The 23,134-nt window shown below is 46.9% G+C and overlaps 1 protein-coding gene across 8 annotated transcripts; it reads left to right on the top strand.

Moving 5' to 3' along the window:
• The first annotated feature begins 2,616 nt into the window (after positions 1-2,616).
• Positions 2,617-17,207, top strand: POMK (protein O-mannose kinase). Of its 8 annotated transcripts, XM_082608773.1 has the most exons (6): positions 2,785-2,841; positions 3,953-4,165; positions 6,113-6,267; positions 10,474-10,776; positions 14,555-14,614; positions 14,736-17,207. In XM_082608773.1, the coding sequence occupies exons 3-6, from the start codon at positions 6,210-6,212 to the stop codon at positions 15,323-15,325; spliced, it is 1,011 nt and encodes a 336-aa protein (XP_082464899.1). In that variant the 5' UTR covers positions 2,785-2,841; positions 3,953-4,165; positions 6,113-6,209; the 3' UTR covers positions 15,326-17,207. The 8 variants fall into 8 exon arrangements, with proteins under 8 accessions (XP_082464900.1, XP_082464899.1, XP_082464894.1 ...); XM_082608768.1 differs by having other exon boundaries at positions 14,555-17,207; XM_082608769.1 differs by lacking the exon at positions 2,785-2,841 and adding an exon at positions 3,000-3,021 and having other exon boundaries at positions 14,555-17,207.
• The last annotated feature ends 5,927 nt before the right edge of the window (positions 17,208-23,134 follow it).

Below are 23,134 nucleotides of genomic sequence, written 5' to 3'. Positions count from 1 at the left end.
CTAGGTGGCAATTCATTTATCAAAAGGTTGCTTAGTGAGTATGGAATCAGGTGAGGAGGCCCCATGATTCAAGTGTATAATGACTTATTTTGATGATCCTAATGAGGGCCATCTCCCGATGGGCAGCTGAATACAGAGACCTGGCAGTGCACTGTTTTCATTGGACTAACAATTAAAGTGTGGTCTGTGGAGGGGCTGTTAGCTCAAAATTATTTATCCAATAATACTTTCACTGTGTTGCTATCTGCATTGCTGGCACATAAACGGTGGGCAAAACTGCTGGTGCCTTAGCACAGATCAAGGCAGTGGTACTGAGTCCTCATTGTTTTCTTCACTGCCATGCATTCACTGAACAATGTACGTGATGAATCAGTAATTATATATTTTATTCACAGTACTCACGGTCTTTTCAGTATTTTGTGTGACTGAACGGAAGTACGCCTAAACTTTTTGGTTGTCTTGAAGAAAAGCATTTGTGCAATTGTGTAAGTTGTGGCCCAAACAGGCCACGGCCACTCTTCTTGGAATGCCATTTGTACTTGAACAACTGAGTGTTTGTTGCCAATCATAAAATTTGAGCTTTTGAGGGAAAATTTTAATCTACCACAGTCAGCTTGACAGCTTCCCGCTACCTTCTGATGAAATCAAAGTGATGATATTAATGAATTATTATGAATTATTAATTCATTATTAATTATCAAATCAATAATGAATAGTTAAATGTATCCACCATTGGTGGATCCATATAGCTCAATAGACCAATATTTTCCAAATGACCCATCTATGATATTATTATGAATGCATAAACAATCCATTCACATTACCAGATGTAACAGAACACAAAAAGTACATTGATAGAGTTGCAGATTCCACACTGCAACTAACCTTTGAGAAACCACCACTTGTCGAATTTTGGTCTAGTATTGGAGAATATCCACAACTTCTTAAAAGACTCCTAAAATACTCCCTTTCTGACTATATATCTGTGTGTATGAGTGGATTTTCTTCATGTACTTCAACCGAAAACACCATATTCCAACAGATTGAATACAGAAGCAGGAGAATCTGGAAATCTATTATTTATTATTAAAATATTTTCTAATTTCCCTTCTTGAGACATCCTCTTTCAGTCAGGGATTATTTAGAAGTGTATCATTTAATTGCCAAGTGATCGGAGATTTTCCTGTTACTCTCTATTATTATTATTTTTTAGTGGTTACTCTAGGAATTATATAATATGTATTCAACTTTTTACAGCCTATTTATATCAATATTTTATCACTTCAATTGGCATGTAGAAACCTTACCACGGTATAGGTCTCCTCACCCCCACCATTTATGCTATAGCTGTCTTATATATTACCTATACTTACATTGAAAACCCCATCAGACAATTTTTTTGCATTCAACCACCAAACATATTTTAAAGAACTCAAGAAGAGTAGTCTATTACATTTACCGAGAGATTTACTATTTTTGTTACTTTTCTTTCATTCCTGATGTTCCAAGTTTCTTTCTCGTATAATTTTGCCTGAAGACATTTCTTTCAGCAGTTCTTTTAGATTAGTTCTGCTGGTTGCAAATTCTGTTTAGTTTTCCTCAGCTGAGAAGGTCTTTATTTCATCTTCATTCCTGAAAGATGTTTTCGCTGGATACAGAATTCTGAGTTTACAATTCTTTCAGCACTTGAGAAATGTCACTTCCTGTCATTAGAATGGTCGTTCACCTACATGTCATCTCTCTCTGGCTGCTTGCAAAATTTTTGTCTTTAGTAATTTGATTTTGATGTGTCTGGCCACGGATGTCTTTGGATTTACCCTATTTGCTCAGCTTCTTGAATCTGTAGGTGTCACCAAACTTGGGATATCTTCAGCCATTACTTCTTCAAATATTTTTTCAGCCCTTTCTCTTCTGTGGGATTCTCAATGCGAGAATGTTAGACCTTTTGTTCTTGTCCCGCAGGTGTCTTTTGTTCTTTTTTCTTTCTTTCTTTTTCCTTTTTTTTCTCTGTTGGTCAGATTAGATCATTTCTATTAATCTGTCTTCAGATTCACTGACTTTTTTTCTCTTGTCATCTGCATTCTACTATTGAACCAATCCAATGAGTTTTTTCTTTTGGTTATTATATTTCTCAGTTCTAGACATGGGCATTGGAAGGGCTGCAGCCTGTGAATTATTGTGAAGCGATGGGGAGTTACCCGAAACCCACTGGTAAGTTGAAACACCAGATGTGGATGGCTGTGGCTCACGACAGGAACTGAAGACACTGAGAGATGCTGAGGTGCGTGCGTGTGTATTGTGCGTTCCTACGCAGCGCGGCTCAGCTGGGTGCATTTTTCCGCATTCACCTAGTGTTCTTCCAGGATGAAGTTACGCATAAACAAACGTGGACGTCTAGCACGGGCACCCCCAGGGGCCTGTAAAAGCACAGAGCGCTGGCCCCAGCCCCGGGTCTGGGATGGAGCCCAGAATTCGCACTCCTGACAAGTTCCCTGGAGCCGTGAAGCGTCGGCACCTGGTCTGAGGACCGCCCTTTGGAAGCACGGCCTTGCGCTGAGCGGGAGCTTTCTGCAGCGTTTAGATCGTACAGATCCTCTCCGCACCGGCACCCACTGCCCTCACGCGCTGGCAGAGAAGCAGCCGCCACAGGAGCCGGCCGGGTGCGCCGGGGCTGCTTCCGGGTGCGCTCCGACTCTGGCTTTGCGTTCCGGCGACCGACCTCCGGGTGCGCGGCGGCGGGAGGACGACACCAGGGCGCACCCTCGCGCTGGTCCTGCTGGGCGCGCTTCCGCCCGCGCAGGCGCAGGAGGCCAGGTGCCAGACCGGGAGCCGGGACTGCAGGTAGGGGCGGTGGGGACCGCAGGTAGGGGCGGCGGGCCGGGGGAGGGGGCGGCGGGCGGGCGCACAGGTAGCTGGGCCGCGTCCTGCCCGGCGCCCGAGCTGGACTTGAGCCAACGGACACGCCGCCGGGACAGGCTTCATCTCCTGCCTCTGTTGGTGCCGCGCTGCCACCGCCTCCAGGTCTGGAATCGTCTGCTGCCCCTTTTTAAAAAGCAGTGTTTAGCCGTGTTCTTTGGTGGTCTTGTCTCCTCCACCCTTGCTTGACCTTTACTATAGAACCTTAAGGCTAAGCAGGCATCCAGAATATTTAAAATGATTAATGTACCTGTGCTTTGTTGGCAAAATGGGATTCTAACCAAAATTGTATGGGCGGGGGGGGCACTAATTCATTTCTTCTCTGGTTGTGTAAAATATTCTGTAGCTGGTAAAAAACCAATTTTGTTCCATTGCTTTTCGTTCTTTTTAAATTAAGCTGTGAGTGTATAGCAGCGTGAACCACTTTTTTCCTGTTGCCAGTTTTTTCTTATCATTGTCAGAAATCCTTTGTTTCTAAACAGTGCCTGAATTTCTCCTACCCACTTGGACCTTCAATCGTTATTTCTTAATTTGTAGAAGCTTTCAGTGTCGTTTTGCTTATTTCTGGGCGAGAACATTTCCTCAGCCATACAGCCTCTTCCCTAGCTCTGGGCAACATACTACAGAAATATGCCTTTAAAAGAAAAGGAGGGGACTTCCCTGGTGGTCCAGTAGTAGAGAATCCTCCTTACAATGCAGGGGACGCGGGTTCAATCCCTGGTCAGGGAACTAAGATCCCACATGCCGCGGAGCAACTAAGCCCGCACACCACAGCTGGAGAGCCTTCTTGCCGCAAAGGGCAAAGCCCACACGCCCTGGAGCCTGGGCGCCACAACTAGAAAGACGCCCGCGGCCGCAACGAAAGATCCTGCATACCACAACTAAGACCCGATGCAGCCAGAAACAAATTAAGTAAATAATAAATCTTAAAAAAAAAAAAAGACCATCAGGTGATGGAGTGGGTGAATGACTTCTTTAAGAAGTGGGTGGGACTTCCCTGGTGGCACAGTGGTTAAAAATCTGCCTGCCAATGCAGGGGACACAGGTTCGAGCCCTGGTCCGGGAAGATCCCACATGCCGTGGAGTAACTAAGCCCACATGCCACAACTACTGAGCCCCTGCTCCGCAACAAGGGAAGCCACCGCAATGAGAAGCCCGTGCACTGCAACGAAGAATAGCCCCCGCTCGCCGCAACTAGAGAAAGCCCGCGCGCAGCAATGAAAACCCAACGCAGCCAAAAATAAATAAAGTAAATAAAATGATTTTTTAAAAAAGACCCTATGTAAACCTTCCACATGTACACAGGAAGTGTGTGCAAACCTGAATCACCAGCTGCGGTATAGTCAATCCAAAAGAGCAAAGTAGGGCGTCATGTATCTGCTTCGATAAACCTCAAAAACATAATGCTGGGCTTTTAAAAAAGCAAGTCCTGGGCCTCCCTGGTGGCGCAGTGGTTGAGAGTCCGCCTGCCGATGCAGGGGATGCGGGTTCGTGCCCCGGTCTGGGAGGATCCCATATGCCGCGGAGCGGCTGGGCCCGTGAGCCATGGCCGCTGGGCCTGCGCGTCCGGAGCCTGTGCTCCGCAACGGGAGAGGCCACAACGGTGAGAGGCCCGCATACCGCAAAAAGAAAAAAAAAAAAAAAAAAAAAAAAAAAAAGCAAGTCCTAAGAGGACTTTGTGTCCTGCATCCCCGATACAGAAGGATTCTACGCCATTTTATATGAGGGAGTTGAGCATCCGCAGATGTTGGTATTCGCAGGGGGTCCTGGAACCAATCCCCTGCGGTTACTGAGGGACGAACAGTGTAACACTGCTTGTATTAATACAAAGTTTGAAAACACGCATGTATTATGTGTTGTTATTTATGGGCACATACTCATGTGGTGAGAATAAAAAGCATGCCTGGAAATTATTAAACTTCAGCTTGCACCCCCACGCCACATGTGTTAACAGATGTCTGGGCTCCACCTCAGAGTTTCTGGTGCAGTAGGTGTGGGGCAAGGACTCATGAACCTGCATTTCTCAGAAGTTCCAGGTGGTGCTGCGGCAGGTACAGGGACCACAGTTTGAGAACTACTGACATACCAACTTGAGGATGGGGACTACTTCTTGGGATGGAGCAGAATAGGACTGCGAGGGGTACCTGGCTTCGACCATGTTTGTAATATGTTATTTCTTTAAGAAGGGGATGCAGTATTACTTGACAGAGCTGCATGGTTGCTCGTGATCTTACGTTTTAACTTCCTTTATGCTTGAAACATTTCAGGAGAGAAGAAAGATCCTAGTTGGTAAGGAAAATGGATTGGAAAAGAGAAAGCAGTGGGAGAGTGCGTAGGAAAGCATTGCAGAAGCCTAGGAAGGTGATACTTAGACCAGGGCGGGGGAACGGGGGTGGGGGGGGGGTCGGGTGTGAGCAGATTTGGGAGCTTTGTGGGGACAAGTGACTGTCGGTGGTGACTGGTTGGTCTAGTGGCTACGGGGAGAGAGGAATCAAGTCACCTCGTTGTGTGCCCGTCACAGAGGGGAACCCTGTGGAGTGGGCATGCTGGCGACCGGAGAGACAGAATTTAGGTACGGATGTTGCAGACCTTGAGGGGCCAGCTGAGCGAAGTGTAGGAGAAAGAGCCAGGCCACAGAAGAGACTTGAAACGATCGGCGTGTACACAGCCGCCAGAGCCACGTGCGGGGATGAGACCGTGTGGAAGGCGTGGAATGGAAGGGGGGCCCACGACATCCAGAGGGATGCCATCACCTAAGGCGGGCTGGCTGGCTGCTCCCCGCCACCCATTCTTGTACAGCCTGTGAGCTGAGGATGCTTTTCACTTTTTGATATGTTGGGGGGAAAATCAAAAGAACATGTGGCATGTGAGATTCGAATCTCAACTTCCATGAACAGTTTTGTTGGGGCACAGTCATGCTCGCTCACTTGTGTAGCTTGGCCTGGCTGCTGCTGACAGCAAGATGAAATAACTCTGACAGTTACCTGGTCGCTCGGCACCACTGCTTCTCACCCCGCACGTCACAGTGCCGTGGCTGCTCAATTCCCACTTCTGGCCCCTAAACCTGAACATTTACTGTCTGATCCTTTATGGAAAAAAGTTCTCTGGTCCCTGACCTCAGGTCTAAGTTGACACACCCTTGGTCACTTTAAATGCTACAGAGGAGAGATGGCCTGGTTTTGCCCATTTCTTTAAGGTCACCTTCTAAGAATCAGGCGTCGGTGGAAGAAGCTCAAGAGACCGTGAGGCCTGAGTGGTGAACGTCGTCATCATGTCCACAGGAGTCCTGGAAGATGCCCGGAGGGAGGGAGGTGGAGAGAAACATGTGGGCCCAGAATCTCAATGAGGAAGGTGAGCAGACAACCCCCTGCAGCATTGCTGGGCATTGCCGACAGGACTCAGCTGGTGGGCGAGCACGTGGCATCGTCTCGAGAAAGGAGCTGTTAAATGAGGCTGGAGCAGTCGAGTAGAGCCAGCATCTCGAGCACCTCGTCATGACAGCAGGGATGAGCAAAGCGGTGTGTTCTCTTCTCATTAGGAAGAGCACACTGACCCGTAGAAGAGTCCCTTACTTCTGAAATTCCCTGCTCAGTAGAAGAGTGTCGCTCCTGACCCTTCACCTGCAGCCTTGTCACTGGAAGCATAAGGTGTCACTCACTCAGAGTGTGAACACTGAAAACAGCAGATTTGAGGGGAAGAGTTGAGGTTGGGAAGTTTTTTTTTTTTTTTTTAAAGGTTTCTCTTTTCTCTCTTTTTTTCTTTTTAGATGTTGGGGGTAGGAGTTTATTAATTAATTAATTTAGTTTTGCTGTGTTGGGTCTTCGTTTCTGTGCGAGGGCTTTCTCTAGTTGTGGCAAGCAGGGGCCACTCTTCATCGCGGCGCGCAGGCCTCTCACTATCGCAGCCTCTCTTGTTGCGGAGCACAGGCTCCAGACAGGCAGGCTCAGTAGTTGTGGCTCACAGGCCTAGTTGCTCCGCGGCATGTGGGATCCTCCCAGACCAGGGCTCGAACCCGTGTCCCCTGCATTAGCAGGCAGATTCTCGCCACCAGGGAAGCCCAGGAAGTATTTTTATATTTTAATGTTGAGATTTTATATATACATAAAAATACATACCACGTCTTCTTTATCCATTCCTCTGTCGATGGACACTTAGGTTGCTTCCATGTCTATTTATATGGTAAATAGAGCTGCAGTCAGCATTGGGGTGCATGTAACTTTTCGAATTAGTGGGTTTTTTTCCCTGGATATATACCTGCAAGTGGGATTGCTGGATCATATGGTAGTTCTAACTTTAGTTTTTTGAGGGGCCTTCACACTGTTCTCCATAGTGGCTGCACCAACTTACATTCCCACCAACAGTGCAGGAGGGTTCCCTTTTCTCCACACCATCTCCAGCATTTATTATCTCTTGTCTTTTTGATGATGGCCATTCTGACAAGTGTGAGGTGATATCTCATTATGGTTTTAATTTACATTTCTCTGATGATTAGCAATGCTGAGCATCTTTTCATATGTTGGCCATTCATATTGTCTTTGGAAAAATGTCTATTCAGGTTTTCTGATCACTCAGCCATAAGAAAGAATGAAATTCTGCTATTTGTAACAACATGCATGGACCTAGAGAGTATTATGCTTAGTGAAATAAGTCAGAGAAAGACTAATACCGTAGGATGTCACTTATATGTGGAATCTAAAAATAAAACCAACAAATGTATATAGCAAAACAGAAACAGATATAGAGAACAAACCAGTGGTTACCAGTGGGGAGAGGGAAGAGAGGGGACAAGATAGATGTATGGGATTAAGAGTTACAAACTCCTATGTGTAGAATAGGTAAGCAACAAGGATAATTGTACGGCACAGGGAATACAGCCATTGTTTTGTAATACATTAAGTCCCCTACATATGAACCTTCAAGTTGCGAGCTTTCAAAGGTGCGAAACTACCTTCCATCAACGTCAGGCATGAGTGAAATGGCAGCTTGCCCTCCATCTTCTATTGCTGACAACCCTTCACCTCTACCATCTCCCACCTCCTCTCCCTCCTCCAGTCAGTAACTCTTCTTGCCTGTTCACTTGATGCCAGCCCCTGTGTGCCGGCTGTTGTACTGGACTACTGTACTTTTTAAGGTAGTGTACTGTGAGATTAAAAATGTTTTATTTGTTGTGCTTGTTTTTTTATGTATTATTTGTGTGAAAAGTAGTATAAACCTATTACAGTACAGTGCTATATAGCCAATTGTGTTAGTTTGGTACCTAGGCTAACTTTGTTGGAGTTAACGAACACACTCTTGGAACGGAACTCGTTCGTAGGTAGTGGACTTGCTGTAGCTTTAGATGGAATATAATCTAGAAAAATACTGAATCACTATGTTGTACACCTGAAACTAATACAATTTTGTAAATCAACTAAAATTCAATTAAAAACTTAGGTTGAGATATAATTTACAGGCTATCGATTTGCTATTTTAAACTGTACAGTTAGTGATTTTTAGTATATTCACAAGGTTGTGCAACCGTCACCACTAATTCCAGAACATTTTCATCCAAAAAGAAATCCTGTCACATCAACAGCCTCTCCCCATGTCCGCTTCCACCCAGGCCCTGGCAACCACTGATCTACTTGCTGTCTCTGGACTTCCCTGTTCTGGAGTTTTGTATGAATGGAATCATATGCTATTTCCCTTAGTTAATTTTCCTGAGAATAATGTTTTCAATGCATGTTGCAGCACGTATTAGTGCTTTATTCGTTTTAATGGCTGAATACTATGTCACTGTGTGGACACGTCATGTTCTGTTTATCCAGGCATCATCTGATGGACACTTAGGTTGCTTTCACTATTTGGCTGTTAGGAATAATGCTGCTGTGAACATTCATGTACAAGTGTTTGCATGAATGTATGTTTTCAGTTCTCTTGGGTAGATACCGAGCGGTAGATTTGGCGGAAACTCGGTGTTTAACCTTTGAGGACTTCCAGACTGTTTGCCACAGTGGCAGCTCCATTTTACATTGTCACCAGCAATGTATGAGGGTTTCCCGTCCACACCTGTTACCACCTGGCTTTATGATTATAGCCATCCTAGCGGGTGTGAGGTGGGATCTCATCGTTTTGGTGTGCGTTTCCCTGGTGACTATTAAAGTTGAGCATCTTTTCATGTGCCTGTTGGCCATCTGTATATCTTCTTTGAGGAAATGTCTGTTCAAGTCCTTTGCCTTTTTTTTTTTTTTTGCGGTACGCGGGCCTCTCACTGTTGTGGCTTCTCCCATTGCGGAGCACAGGCTCCGGACGCGCAGGCTCAGCGGCCATGGCTCACGGGCCCAGCCGCTCCGCGGCAAGTGGGATCTTCCCGGACCGGGGCACGAACCCGTGTCCCCTGCATCGGCAGGCAGACTCTCTACCACTGTGCCACCAGGGAAGCCCCTTTGCCCATTTTTAAATTGAGTTATTTGTCTTTTTATTGTGGAGGAGAAATACTATTTTTGAGTTGTCCACTAGACTCCAAGTAGAGGTGTCAGGAAAGCAGGTGTGGAGTTCTGGGGAGGCTGGGATTGGGCTTCACACCTGGAGCTCAGCGGATGGGCATGGAGATCTCCCCACCCCGGGAATGAGGGCGGGGGCCAGGTCCCAGCCCACAGGTGGTTTCCTGGGAGCCGAGTGCAGAGCATTTTCAGGAGGAGGGAGGGAGAGGTCAGCCAGGCCAGGTGCTGCTGAGGGGCCAGGCCTGCACGTTGGCTGTTGAGCTTTGGCACAGGGTCTGTGCTGTCACTGGTGTCCCGTGTGCCCCAGTGCTGTGGTTAAGCCGACGCACAGTGGTACAGCCACATCGCTTGTCGGGGTAGTGATGCTCCCTGCGGGTGGCAACCAGCGTCTGCCCCAGGCACCCTGAGTGTCCTGCTCCCGATGTCCAGGTCCCTCCCCACCCTCCACCGAGGCAACCGGGTGGTAGCGCCTGCCTCCGCCCCAGGCCTCGCACCTGCTCCCGGGCTCCCCCATTGGATGGCGAGCGCCCCTGCCTCATGGTGGCTGCTCACCTGCGCGCCCGCCCGTCTCACCCCCGTCGTGTCGCCCAGCGTTCTCATCAGCGCTCGTTCTGGATTCCCACTGGGGCCTCCCACCCTGGGGCACCTTTCACACCTTTGCTTCTTAAAAACATCAGGGGGCTTTTGAGTACCTTGCAAGGAACATCCCAACCCCTCAGAGTCCCAGCTGCACCCCGACCCCAGCTTCTCTCCTGTCCGCCTCCTGCCCCAGCCCCACTGGACTAACAAAGCCACAGTTTGCTTTCATCTTACTAACTGTTCAGTGCGTATCTACTCAGCGCAGACAGCTGCAGGGAGATGGAGACAAAGTCAGACCCAAGAGTCCCTTCTGCTCGAAGCTGTAATAGAAAGCGGCGACTCTGGGAGGAGGTGGCGTCGAGCGTTTGGTACAAGGCTGCTCTCAGACCCTCTGTGATCCTCACGGTGACCCTGAGGCCCAGGAGGCTGTGTCACCCTCAGTCCTTCCTGAAATCAGATGGACCGTGACTACTCCCTGTTTCCCTGCCTGTTTTAGGAGCTCGCAGAAGCCCGCGCCATGGAGACGAGGCCCCAGGAGGGCAGGAAGGGGCCCCCGCCCAGGGACGCGCCCCCGCTGGTGGGGCTGCTGCTGTCCATGGCGCTCATGAACGCCCTCCTCTACCTCTGCCTCGACCGGCTCTTCATCTCGCCCCGGCGCTCCACGGAGGACCCCACGCGCTGTCCCTACGGCCACTTCCGGATGGGGCCGACGAGCAACTGCTCCCCGTGGCTGTCCTGCGAGCAGCTGAGGACAGAAGTGAGGCAGATGAAGCGCGTCGGGGAAGGAGCCGTGAAGAGAGTGAGTCCCTGGCTCCCCCCCGGGGGAGCGAGTGGCCCAGCGGGAGCGGGGCTGGCGTCGTGTGCCGGGAGCCACGAGCCCAGCCGCCAGTCCCTCCAGCCGGGACATTATCCTAGTAGAGGGAGGCGGAGGAAGGAAGCAGCTAGATGCACCAAGGAGTATGCTGCTTCGTTGTTGACAGTAATAGAAAGCTAGAAGTAATAACTACAGGGCAGTGGTTAAGTTATGGTCCAACCACTTGTAGAATATTCTACAGCCAGTAAGTGTAGCTAGGAGCCCTGTGTGGCAACATTGAAAAGCTCTCATTACGGTAAGTAGAAAAGCAAAATAGAAAATTGTGCAATACGCTGTTTTCATCTGCAAGATTATATACGTAGAAAAATATTAAAATGTTAGAAAGTGTGTTATGGTGAAGGAAGATTTCTTATTTTTCAAACTCTGTGGTGGTATTATATTGATTAAAAACTTTTTATTTTAAAAAGAGAAAGCAAAGGGGCGAATTCAGTTCTCACGTAGAAGCTGCCAGAGCCCCGTCTCATGGGCTGCATTTCCGCAGTGGTTGCACTGAGACAGGGTGACTCCAGAAGCCAGTGAAGGGCGTTGAACAGGACAGACCCTCTGTGAGGACGCAGCGAGGGACGGCAGGGCTGCAGCTGTATAGACAGCTGCGTCCCTGAATGGAGAAAGGATTCACCTTGAAGGAGGGAGTCAAGGGGGAGAAGGGAGGGGAGTTAACGTGAGGTGAAACCGTGCAGCCAGGTGACGGGAAGGTAACGGGTTTCTTCAGATTCGCCCGCTCACTGTAGTGGGTGCTGGGGGCGCAGCAGTGGACAGAGCAAAGGCCCTTGAAGCCGGCTGGGGAGTCAGACAGTCAAGAAGACAAGAAACAGGCACGTAGGAAGCTGTGTTAGTGACGCGCTCTGAGCCAGTGGGGCAAGGAGAGAGCCACAGGCTTGTTATTACTCCAGGTGGTCAGAATGGTGTGGGTATTTGGGGACAATGATCCAGCAAGAAAGATGGGGACCAGCAGACGCCCCTGGGTGGAATGTGCCTGGTTGTCCGTGGACCAGAGGCAGGATGCGAGGAAGGCGTCAGAGGTGAGGGCCCCCCGGGGCTGCTGGCCTTGGGCACCACTGCAGCGTGAGTGGAGGGGAGGACTGCCGGCCTGTGTGCAGAGCAGACCCGGCCGGGCTCGCAGGGAGCTTGGTGACAGGTGGCTACAGCTCGACACGAGTGTCAGCACCGGACACGGCAAGAAATCGGTGAGTTGTGGTTGTATCTTAAAGGCGGGGGCTGTAGGACGTCCCAGTACACTGGACGTGGGGTGTAAGGGAGGGGATGACGGAGGCGCCCGGCTGGGGCATCAGGGAGGACAGGGTCTGCGTCACCTGCCCGGGGAGGCCCTGTGTGTGTGTGAGGTGACCATCCTGAGCTGTTTAGGTGGCCAGGCAGGGACACGGGCATTTGGGTGTACGAGTCTGGCACTCGGGGGCAGGGATGTAGATTTGGGGGGTGTTGACAGCATTGGGCTAAGAAGTCACCAGGGAGGGGAGTCGTAGAGGACTCAAGCCAGTCAATTTCTGTCCCCTTCAGGGAGGGACCCTGAGGGCTGCCCACTTGCTTCCACGCTGTTGTGCTCGCTCAGAACATTTTTGGAATTATTTATTTATTTATTTATTTATTTATTTATTTATTTATTTATTCATTTATTTATTCATTTATTCATTTATTTAGTGGTACGCGGGCCTCTCGCTGTTGTGGCCTCTCCCTTTGCGGAGCACAGGCTCCGGGCGTGCAGGCTCAGCTGCCATGGCTCACGGGCCCAGCCGCTCCGCGGCATGTGGGATCTTCCCGGACCGGGGCACGAACCCGTGTCCCCTGCATTGGCAGGCAGACTCTCAACCACTGTGCCACCAGGGAAGCCCCAGGATTTTTATATTGGAGTCAGAGATCAAATACAGTGCTGGTGCAGATCTATGGAGAGAATAAAATGTTCTGTATAAAAATAAATAAAATATATATTCATGAAACTTACAGTGACTGTAGCAGCTGGAGAAATATGGCTTCTTAATAGAAATTATCCGTAGTGAAATTTCTCAAATTCGGGTTTTTGAGAAGGTCTTGAAAGATTTCTCTTTTGAATAAACGGTCAACAGCAGTTAGAGGGTTTTTCCATTAAGGAACCTCCCTTCTCAGGCCCAAAATAAATCTTCACAGTCCTGTAGACCACCTCCATTTGAAATAATAGTTTTTAGTTCTTTTAAAAAATGTTTTAAAATATAAAAGTAATATATATTCATTCTGGAAAAGTTATACCAAAAGGTATGAAGGAAAAAAAAAGCATATAAAGAGAACAGCAAAAATCCTTCGATTTCTATGTAATTTTGCCTTGTTTTATGCAGTTAGAACAATGGTATAAAAACACTTTGTATCCTTTTCATTTGTAACGTGACTTTTATCTGTGAAAACCCTATCAGGGTCTGCATTTTGCTGAGCCCTGTAACCTTCCTTGAGTGGTCCTGCATCACCGGACTGCTCCCCGGTTTTTGATGGATGGATAGCTTCCAGTTATGCTTTTATAAATAATGCCAGATTTTTATTCTTAGAGCTTTTTAGGTATTTCAGATTGTTGCCTTAGATAGATTGTAGATTTTAATGTTAAAGGCTCTTGATAAATATGCCCCAAGTTGCTTTCGTGACCTTTATTTTAACAATGAAGAAGAGGAAGCCAGAGGGACACAGCCCACGGGGTCGGGAGCCACCTGGTGCCGTGGAGTCCTGACCTGGGTCCTGTTTTCTCTTCTGCAAGCTTCTGCCTTCCCTTTGGAGGCTCGAGCAGAAGATCAGTGGTTCTTATTTCTTTTTTTTTAAATACCACTTTATTTATTTATCTGTTTATTTACCTATGTATGTATGTATGCATGTATCTATCTATCTATCTATCTATCTATCTATCTATCTATCTATCTGTGTATCTAAGCCGCACAGCTCACGGATCTTAGTTCCCTGACCAGGGATTGAACCCCGAGCCCATGACAGTGAAAGCGCAGAGTCCTAACCACTGGACCGCCAGGGAATTCCCCTGTGGTTCTTCTTTGCCCGCTGATAGAAATGGGAATCCAAGGCCGTGCGGTACAGCGGTTCCTCTGCCAGCTGTGTGCCAGGACAGCAGTCCAGTGTGTGCCACTTCAGCTCCTGCTGTTACAGCTGAAGTCACAGAAAACCACGGACCATGTGAAATTGTGTTCCTTATGTAGAGTCGTTCCTGTTTGTGGTTTGCTCTGACACCTTTTAAAGCGAATGGTGGCGTTGTGTGTGATGGGCTGGCTGGGCTCCGTCCCTGTGTGGGCTTTTCCAGCTCTCCACTCACCCCTTTTCCAGCCTTCTCCCACCCCGCCCCGCCCCCGCTTCGCACTGCCCTGCTTTGGTCTGTCTGCTACTCCCTGCCTTTGTTCGTGCTGTCCCGTTCTCCACAGCTGGCCTGCGAGCCCCGTCATCCCGCAGACCAGCTTCCAGGACGTTCCTGCAGGCTCTCCAGACAGCCCTCAGCACCCGGACTAGCTGCCCGCTCTCCTCCGCGCTGGGCCTTCGCCCTGACAGCGCGTTTGCCTCACCCGGCGTCTGGTCCTGCTTATGAGCAGGTCTTTGGAACAGTCTGTGCCTCGCTAATGTCTGTCTTCTGCACCACGTCTGACACTGGGAGGCATTTGCCGTGTTGCTTCCCGGCTCACCAGCTGACAAGGGTTCTGGGTTGACGTTCTCTGTGGCTGTGTTCCAGGTGTTTCTGTCCGAGTGGAAGGAACGCAAGGTGGCTCTGTCGCGGCTCACCAGGCTGGAGGTAAGAGACGACTTCCTGCACGGGCTGCGGATGCTCAAGTCGTTGCAGAGTGAGCACGTTGTCACGCTGCTGGGCTACTGTGAGGACGACAACAGCATCCTCACCGAGTACCACCCCTTAGGCTCCCTGAGCAGCCTGGAGGCGACGCTGAACCTCTCCAAGTACCGGAGCACGAACACATGGCAGCACAGGCTGCAGCTGGCCCTGGGCTACGTGGCCATCATCGACTTCCTGCACCACAGCCCCCTGGGCACGCTGGTCATGTGCGACTCCAGTGACCTGCCCAAGACGCTGTCCCAGTACCTGCTGACCGCCAACTTCAGCATCGTGCTCAACGACCTGGACGCCCTGCCCCTGGTGAACCGCAGCACCGGGGCCCTGGTGAAGTGCGGCCACCGGGAGCTTCGTGGGGACTTCGTGGCCCCAGAGCAGCTGTGGCCCTACGGAGAGGATGTGCCTTTTCACGACGACCTCATGCCCGCGTATGACGAGAAGATCGACATCTGGAAGATTCCAGATGTCTCCAGTTTCCTTCTGGGACACGTAGAAGGGAGCGACATGGTCCGATTCCACTTGTTTGATATTCACAAGGCGTGTAAGAGCCAGACGCCTGCAGAGAGACCCACCGCTCAGGAGGTCCTGGACACTTACCAGAAGGTTTTGAATCTACTCAGAGACACCGCGACGTCTCAGACAAAAGAGATGCTGTAAAGACCAGTGCAGTCGGTGAGGTATGGGAGTCAAGGATCGGATGGAAGAGTTACAGTGGTTCCGCTCTGATGGTGAGGTTTTTGCTGCTTTGACCCGTGGTTCTTCCATCCGCGTGCACAAGTGAGCGGCTCCCTATCCTGGCCGCCTGGCAGGAGTTACTAAGCCAGAGCAAACCGGCCTTGATGGGAGCCCGGCTTCAGGCAAAGGTGCAGAGAAGCAGCGAGTCTGGCCAGTATCTGAAGGAAGTAAGAAAAATGGAGCCACAAAGAGGCTTCCCTAACACCTAAATGTGTAAGGTTGTAAGAAATGTGTGTAGAGAGGTTTTTAAATTGCAGCATACGGAAGAAACAAGCAGTTGTACTCGCTTTTTTAGGTGAGTATTTGCAGTGTATTTCACTGGTACTGATGAGGCATCTCTACCATTTCAAAAGATTGCTCTGTGAAGCTCCTGTGCCATTCCCTTCCCAGCGAGCTTGCACGCTGTTTGAAATTTTGAATGGATAAGGAACATTTAAAATATCAAGTATGATGGAGATTATGTTACTGCCTTGGATGGTGCTTGTGAAATTCCTATTTACCTTCCAGCTGGATTTTCTGTGTCCAAAATTAATTATTGTGAACATTTTATATCAACAGTGTCTGTCACTCATCACTGGAAGGCGTCAAGCCCTTCCACTTGAGTCGCATGATTGAATCCTTCACATAGCTCTTTCCTTGGTCACCGTCACCCTTGTTTGCAGGGGATGATGGATTTGGTGCATAGTCATCATCCCCGTAAGGGGGTTAGAGCTGACACTGAGGGGCAAAGACGCTGTGCAGCCGACTGCCTGCCCCTGGCTTGCACAGGCCTCACAGTCACTGGGGTCACAGGGAGCTGGGCCCCGACCCACAGGTTCTGACTCAGTCTGTCTGGGTGGAGTCCGAGAGTTTGCACTTCTCACTGGCTTCCAGGTGTTGCTGGTGCCGCCAGTGTGGGGACCACATTTCGAGAACCACTGTGCTTAACTGTCAGGGAGGGCAACCCAGACAGTAGGATAGGGAGTATTGTCAGTATTATCCCTATTCTACTGCCTGTGGTTGATCGGGTCCTGTGGGTCCTATGGTTCGTCAGAGAATACGCTTGCCCAGAGTATATTAACTGCTACTTTTTGTTATAAAAGTGCTGCCAGAACCCACTAGGACGGCTGTGATCAGAAGGATGGACAATAACAAGTGTTGGTGAGGATGTAGAGAACTGGAACCGTCATACACTGCTGGTGGGAATGTCAAGTGTTCCAGCTGCTTTGGAAAACAGTCTGGCAGTTCCTTAAAAAGTTAAAAATAGAATTAACTTGACCCAGCAGTTCCACTCCCCAGTATTTACCTGACAGAATTGAAAACATGGCCATAAAAGAACTTGTACATGAATGTTCATAGCAGCATTATTCATGATAGACAAAAGATGAAAATAACCCAAATGTCCATCCACTGGTGAACAGATAAAGAAAACAAAGAGAATGTGGTCCATCCGTTCAGTGAGGTGTTGTTCAGCCATAAAAAGGAATGAAGTACTGATAGATGCTCCGACATGGATGAATATGCTAAGTGAAAGAAGCTGTCACAGAAGACCACATTTGTATGTTTTAATTTTATGAAATGTCCAGAATCGACAAACCCATAGACATAGAAAGTAAATTAGTAGTTTCTAGAGGCTGGCAGGGTTGAAGAATGGGGAGTGCTTACTTATGGGTACAGGGTTTCTGTGGGGCTGATGAAAATGTCCAGAAATTATGCAGTGGTGATGGTTGCACAACTCTGAATATACTAAGTAACACTGAATTGTACAAAAAGGGAAAATTCTATGGTTTGTGAATTATATCTCAATAAAGCTGGAAACCCCCCCTCTTACGGCCCTTTTCACTTGACGTAGTACTTACTGTGTGGAGCTGCTGATTTGAAATTACCCTATTCGTGTTGTCATTCTGGTTTGAGGGTTTTCTTGGTCTGGGGACTTTGCATTGGGAGCAACACTTTGTTTCAAATGAATTTGTTTTTAAATATTGATGATAGAGCTAAAATGAACAGCATGGTGTAGGGGAGGGGACGCTGTCAGGATCAGAAGACCTGAGTTATAGTCCCAGCTCTGCCTGTGACTCATGTGTGGCCTCAGACAAACCCATTTCTAAATGAGACGGTTGGTGAGAGGCATTTCCAACTTCTGCTCTACCTCTGAGTTCTCCCTGATGCTTCATCATGCCCGTGCCAGACACCAAACTGGCCCTGGCCCTTCAGGTTCCATCTTCAGTACCAACAGAACTGCAAAATCGTAAGAGGAACGTACATTCTCACTAAAACCTACGTGAGTTCATTGCCCACATCTTCAGCAAAAGTATAGTCAGGAGAAGAGGCAGATGAGGTGAGCCATTCTCAAAGCACAGCCCAGGATTTAGTGGTCTCTCTACTAACCTTATTCCAAGTTTTTTTCTTTTTAAATCACCATGGGGACATCACTGGAGGTCCAGTGGTTAAGACTCTGCACTTCCACTGCAAGGGGCAAGGGTTTGATCCCTGGTCAGGGAACTAAGATCCCACATGCCATGTGGTGTGGCCAAAAAAAAAAGAAAAAAATCATCACTACCATGTGGTTTATAGTGTGCTTTCTTTTTATCTCATGTGATGCTACAAACACTCCAAGCTTCGGAGAGCCTCCAGGGATTGTAAATCGTTGAGCAGAGACAGGACACATGAGTGTTCTTAAAACGAGGCACATGAGGTGGGAGTGGGGTCAAAAGCTTACCTCATGCAGGATGTGTTAAAAAGGTCCTCTATGTATCCACCCTCCCCCCATTATTTTAAAAATAAATGTCGCTCAGTTTCAGTAATCACTATTCTCATATGACTTTTAATCATTTAACACAGGGGTCCCCAATCCTGGGGCCACAGACCAGTACCAGTCCGTGGCCTGTTAGGAAACGGGCCACACAGCAGGAGGTGAGCGGCGGGCAAGCGAAGCTCCATCTGTATTTACAGCTGCTCCCCATTGCTCGCATTATCGCCTGAGCTCCACCTCCTGTCAGATCAACGGAGGCATTAGATTCTCATAGGAGCGCGAGCCCTACTGTGAACTGCGCACGCGAGGGATCTAGGCTGTGCCCTCCTTGTGAGAATCTGATGCCTGATGATCTGAGGAGGAGCTGAGGTGGTGATGCCAGCGCTGGGGAGCGGCTGCAAATACAGATTATCATTAGCAGAAAGGTTTGACTGCACAGAGACCATGATAAATCAATTGCTTGCAGACTCATACCAAAACCCTGAGTGATTGGCAAGTGAAAACTACGCTGCTTTTGGTGGCAGGCTTTATAGTGGCAAGTGAGTTGATGGTACTTCAATCGTACAGCTGCATCTGATGGCGGGCTTTAAGTCAGAATCCGACACTTATTTTAGTCCGTGTGTGGCCCGCCCATTATTTTATTTACCACTTCCATCCGTGCCTCTTTCCTGCACTGCGCACTTGTCTCAGCCACAGCTTTGGTAAGCCCACAAGCTAACCCTAGCCAAAATGAGTAAAAAACAAACATTGCTGGAGAGCTTCTTTGAAAAGGTGGAAAGACTCAATGATGAGACAACAGAAAACTCTAAGACTGCCAACAAAAAGAAAGCTGCATTTAGAAGAAGATACCAAGAGTCCTACTTAAATTACGGGTTCATTGCAACAGGTGATTCACATTCTCCAAGCCTGCTTTGTATAATATGTGGTGATCGGCTATCCAACGAAAGCAAGAAACCTTCAAAACAGCTTCACCACATGGAGACCAAGCACCCTGCATTAAAAGACAAGCCTTTGGGGTTTTTCAAAAGAAAAAAAAATACAAAGAAGTTCAATTATTGAAGGCCACCACTTCATCAAATGTGTCTGCACTGAGAGCATCATTCTTAGTGGCTAAACGCATTGCTAAAGCTAAGCCTTTTACTATTGGTAAAGAGTCGATCCCGCCTGCTGCTAAGGACATTGGTCGTGAACTTTTAGGAGAGGCTGCAGTTCAAAAGGTGGCACGTGTTCCTCTTTCGGCCGGCACCATAACTAGATGAACTGACGAAATAGCAGAGGATATTGAGGCACAACTGTTAGAGAAGATTAGTGAGTCACCATGGTATGCAATCCAGGTTGACAAGTCTACCAGTGTTGACAGCAAGGCAACAATGCTTGTCTTTGTGTGATATGTTTTTCAGGAGGATGTGTTTGAGGATATGTTATGTGCACTTTTGTTGCCAGTCAACATCACAGCTGCAGAACTATACAAGTCTTTGAATGATTACATATCAGGAAAACTAAATTGGTCATCTTGTGTTGGTGTATGCATGGATGGAGTGACTGTCGTGACTGGACGGCTTTCTGGTTTCACTACTCAGGTCAAAGAGGTCACTTCTGAATGTGAGTCTGCGCATTTGGAGAAATGCTGCCTAGCCGAAAAATGTCACCTGAACTTAACATTTTGAAGGATGTGATTAAAATTATCGACCACATTAAAGTACATGCCCTTAACTCACGTCTGTTCATGCAGCTCTGTGAGGAGATGGACACAGAGCACACACGTCTTTTCTTATACACAGAAGTGAGATGGCTTTCTAAGGGTAGATCACTGGCCAGAGTTTTTGAGTTATGAGAGCTGCCCAGAGATTTCTTTTAGAAAAACAGTCACCACTGGCAGCACATTTCAGTGACATGGAATGGGTCGCAAAACTTGCTTACTTGTGTGACGTATTCAACCTGACTTCAAAGAAGTCAGTCTGTCACTTCAGGGGAGAATGACAACTGTGTTCAAGTTGGCATTCAAAGCCAAACTGGAATTATGGGGGCGACGAGTGAACATTGGGATTTTTGATGTTTCAAACATTAGCAGAGGTTTTGAAAGAGACTGAGCCAGGGCCTTCTTTCTCCCAGCTGGTGCATGATTACCTGTCTCAGCTTTCAAAAGGGTTTGAACATTACTTCCCAACCACAAAAGACCCCTGAACTGGGATGGAATGGATCCGTGACCCATATGTGAGTAAACCAGGTGAATTGACTTTGCCAGTGCTAGAAGAGGATCAGCTGCTTGAGATCGCAAATGATGGTGGCCTTAAAAGTATGTTTGAGACAACTTCAAATCTCCATACGTTCTGGATTAAAGTCAAGGCGGAATATCCTGAGATTGCCACAAAAGCACTGAAAAGCCTGCTTCCATTTCCAACATGCTTTCTTTGTGAAGCAGGGTTTTCTGCAGTGACAGCAACCAAAACGAGATTACGGAGTAGACTGGACATAAGCAACACACTTCAAGTGTCACTGTCTCCCATCACCCCCAGATGGGACCATCTAGTTGCAGAAAAACAAGCTCAGAGCTTGCACTGATTCTGCATTTTGGTGAGTTGTATAATCATTTCATTATATATTACAATGTAATAATAATAGAAATAAAGTGCATAATAAATGTAGTGCTCTTGAAATATCCGAAAACCATCCCCGCGGCCCCGGTCTGTGGAAAAATTATCTTCTATGAAACTGGTCCCTGGTGCCAAAGAGGTTGGGGACTGGTGATTTAATGGTAATTTAAAATGTGAAACCAAGGCATCCCCAATGTTCTGTATAACTCACCTACACACACACCTAACCCATGGCTGGATCCCTGTGCACACCCCAGAGGGTGGTGAGAGTGAACATTTGCAGATGCCTGGTGAGCACGTGCAGAAATCCTGACTCTGCAGGATTGGGAGAAAGTACACAGATTTGAACATTCAGCAGTGCCCAAGGGAAAACAAACAGGAGGCTGTCAGCACTCAGCCTAGCTTTGTAGGATAAAGAGAAGGCAGAGAATCTTAAGAATTCCCCCCTAGGAGGGATCAAGAAATATGAAACAGGCATATCCATAGAAAAGTTCTGGAAGAGCCTCAGAATCCCTGGCAGAACTGACATAAGCTATTTCTCCAAAGCCAATCACTAAAGACTGGAAGAGATGGCTGCCTCTTCACATGTGAAGATGGCCATTCAACACTTCATGGGACATGAAAAATAAAGGAGCATGATAATTTTTCAGTAACTGATCCCAAAGGAGTGGAGATCTGTGATTTGCCAGATAAGGAATTCAAATTATTTGATATAAAGAAGCTCAGCAGGCTACAAGAAAACATGAAGACAATTCAATGAAATAAGAAAAATAATACATGAATAAAACAAGAAGTTTAACAGAGCTAGAACTCATAAAAGAGAGCCAAGCAAATTCTGGAGCTGAATTCTGCAGTGAATGACATGAAAAATGCAATAGAGAGCAACAGCAGAGTTGACCAAGCAGAAGAATCTCAGTAATACAGAAAACTGTAATAAGAGAAAAAGAAATTCATCATATAATGATAAAGGAGTCAACTCATCAGGAGGGTATAACAATCATAAATATATACACACCCAACAATGGAGCACCTAAATATTTTAGCAAATGCTCCCAGCTCTAAAGGGAGAAATAGACAACAATACAATAATAGTTAGAGCCTTCAATGCCCCACTTTGAACAATGGACAAATCATCCAGACAGAAAATCAAGAAAGAAACATTGGATTTGAACTGTACTTTAGACCAAATGGATCTAACACATATATATATAGAACATTCCACCCAACAGCAGCAGAATACGCATTTTCCTCAAGCACACATGAAACGTTCTCCAGGATAGATTATATTGTTAGGTCACAAAACGAGTAATAACAAATTTGAGAAGATTGAAATCATACTGACCATCTCATCTCATTTTCTTACCAAAATGGTATGAAACTAGAAATCAGTAACAGGAGTGTGAAAACAAAGGGAACAGAAACCAATGAAATAGAAAACAAATGGACAACAGAGAAAATTCACAAATGTGTGGAAATTAAACAACACACTCCTTTTTGTTTTGTTTATGGTTTCCTTTTCTGTGCAAAACTCTTAAGTTTAACTAGGTCCCATTTGTTTAATTTTGTTTTTATTTTCATTACTCAAGGAGGTGGCTTGAAAAAGATATTGCTGCAATTTATGTCAAAGAGTGTTCTGCCTATGTTTTCCTCTAAGAGTTTTATAGTATCTGGCCTTACATTTAGGTCTTTAATCCATTTGAGTTTATTTTTGTGTATGGTGTTAGGGAGTGTTCTAAACAACACACTCCTGAACAAACAATGAGTCACAGAAGAAATCAAAAGGGAAATTTAAAAAATTTTCTAGAGACAAACAAAAATGAAAACACACTATACCAAATCTTACAGATGTAGCAAAAGCAGTTCTAAGAGGGAAACGTATGTATAGTGATAAATGTCTACATTAAGAAAAAAAAGATCTCAAATAAACAAACTAACTTTACACCTCAAAGAACTAGAAAAAAAACCAAACTAAGCCTAAAAGTTAGCAGAAGGAAGGAAATAACAAAGATCAGAGCAGAAATAAATGAAATAAGAGACCAGAAAGTCAATAGAAAAGGTCAATGAAACTAAGATCTGATTTTTTAAAAAACATAAACATGAACAAACCTTTAGCTAGACGAAGAAAGAGAGAGGACTCAAATAAATAGAAATGAAAGAGAAGATATTCCAACTGTACCACAGAAATACAAAGCATCATAAGAGATTACTATGAACAATTGTATGTTAACAAATTTTATAACCTAGAATAAACGGATAAATCCCTGGCACATATAACCTACCAAGACAGAATCATGAAGTAATAGAAAATCTCAACAGACTAATGAGTAGGAGATTGAATCAGTATCAAAAACCTCCCAACAGGGCTTCCCTGGTGGCGCAGTGGTTGAGAGTCCGCCTGCCGATGCA

The sequence above is a fragment of the Mesoplodon mirus genome (assembly GCF_964341445.2).
Source record: "Mesoplodon mirus genome assembly, chromosome: 20".
Classification (NCBI taxonomy): Eukaryota; Metazoa; Chordata; class Mammalia; order Artiodactyla; family Ziphiidae; genus Mesoplodon; species Mesoplodon mirus.
Note: the sequence above shows the minus strand (reverse complement) of the source record. Positions and strands in the feature narration are given on the sequence as shown.

Bases quoted from the DNA above. Each gene is read 5' to 3' on its own strand.
- POMK (XM_082608768.1), top strand. The intron at 10,777-14,554 runs GTGAGTCCCTGG...GCTGTGTTCCAG, and splicing joins GGGAAGGAGCCGTGAAGAGA to GTGTTTCTGTCCGAGTGGAA.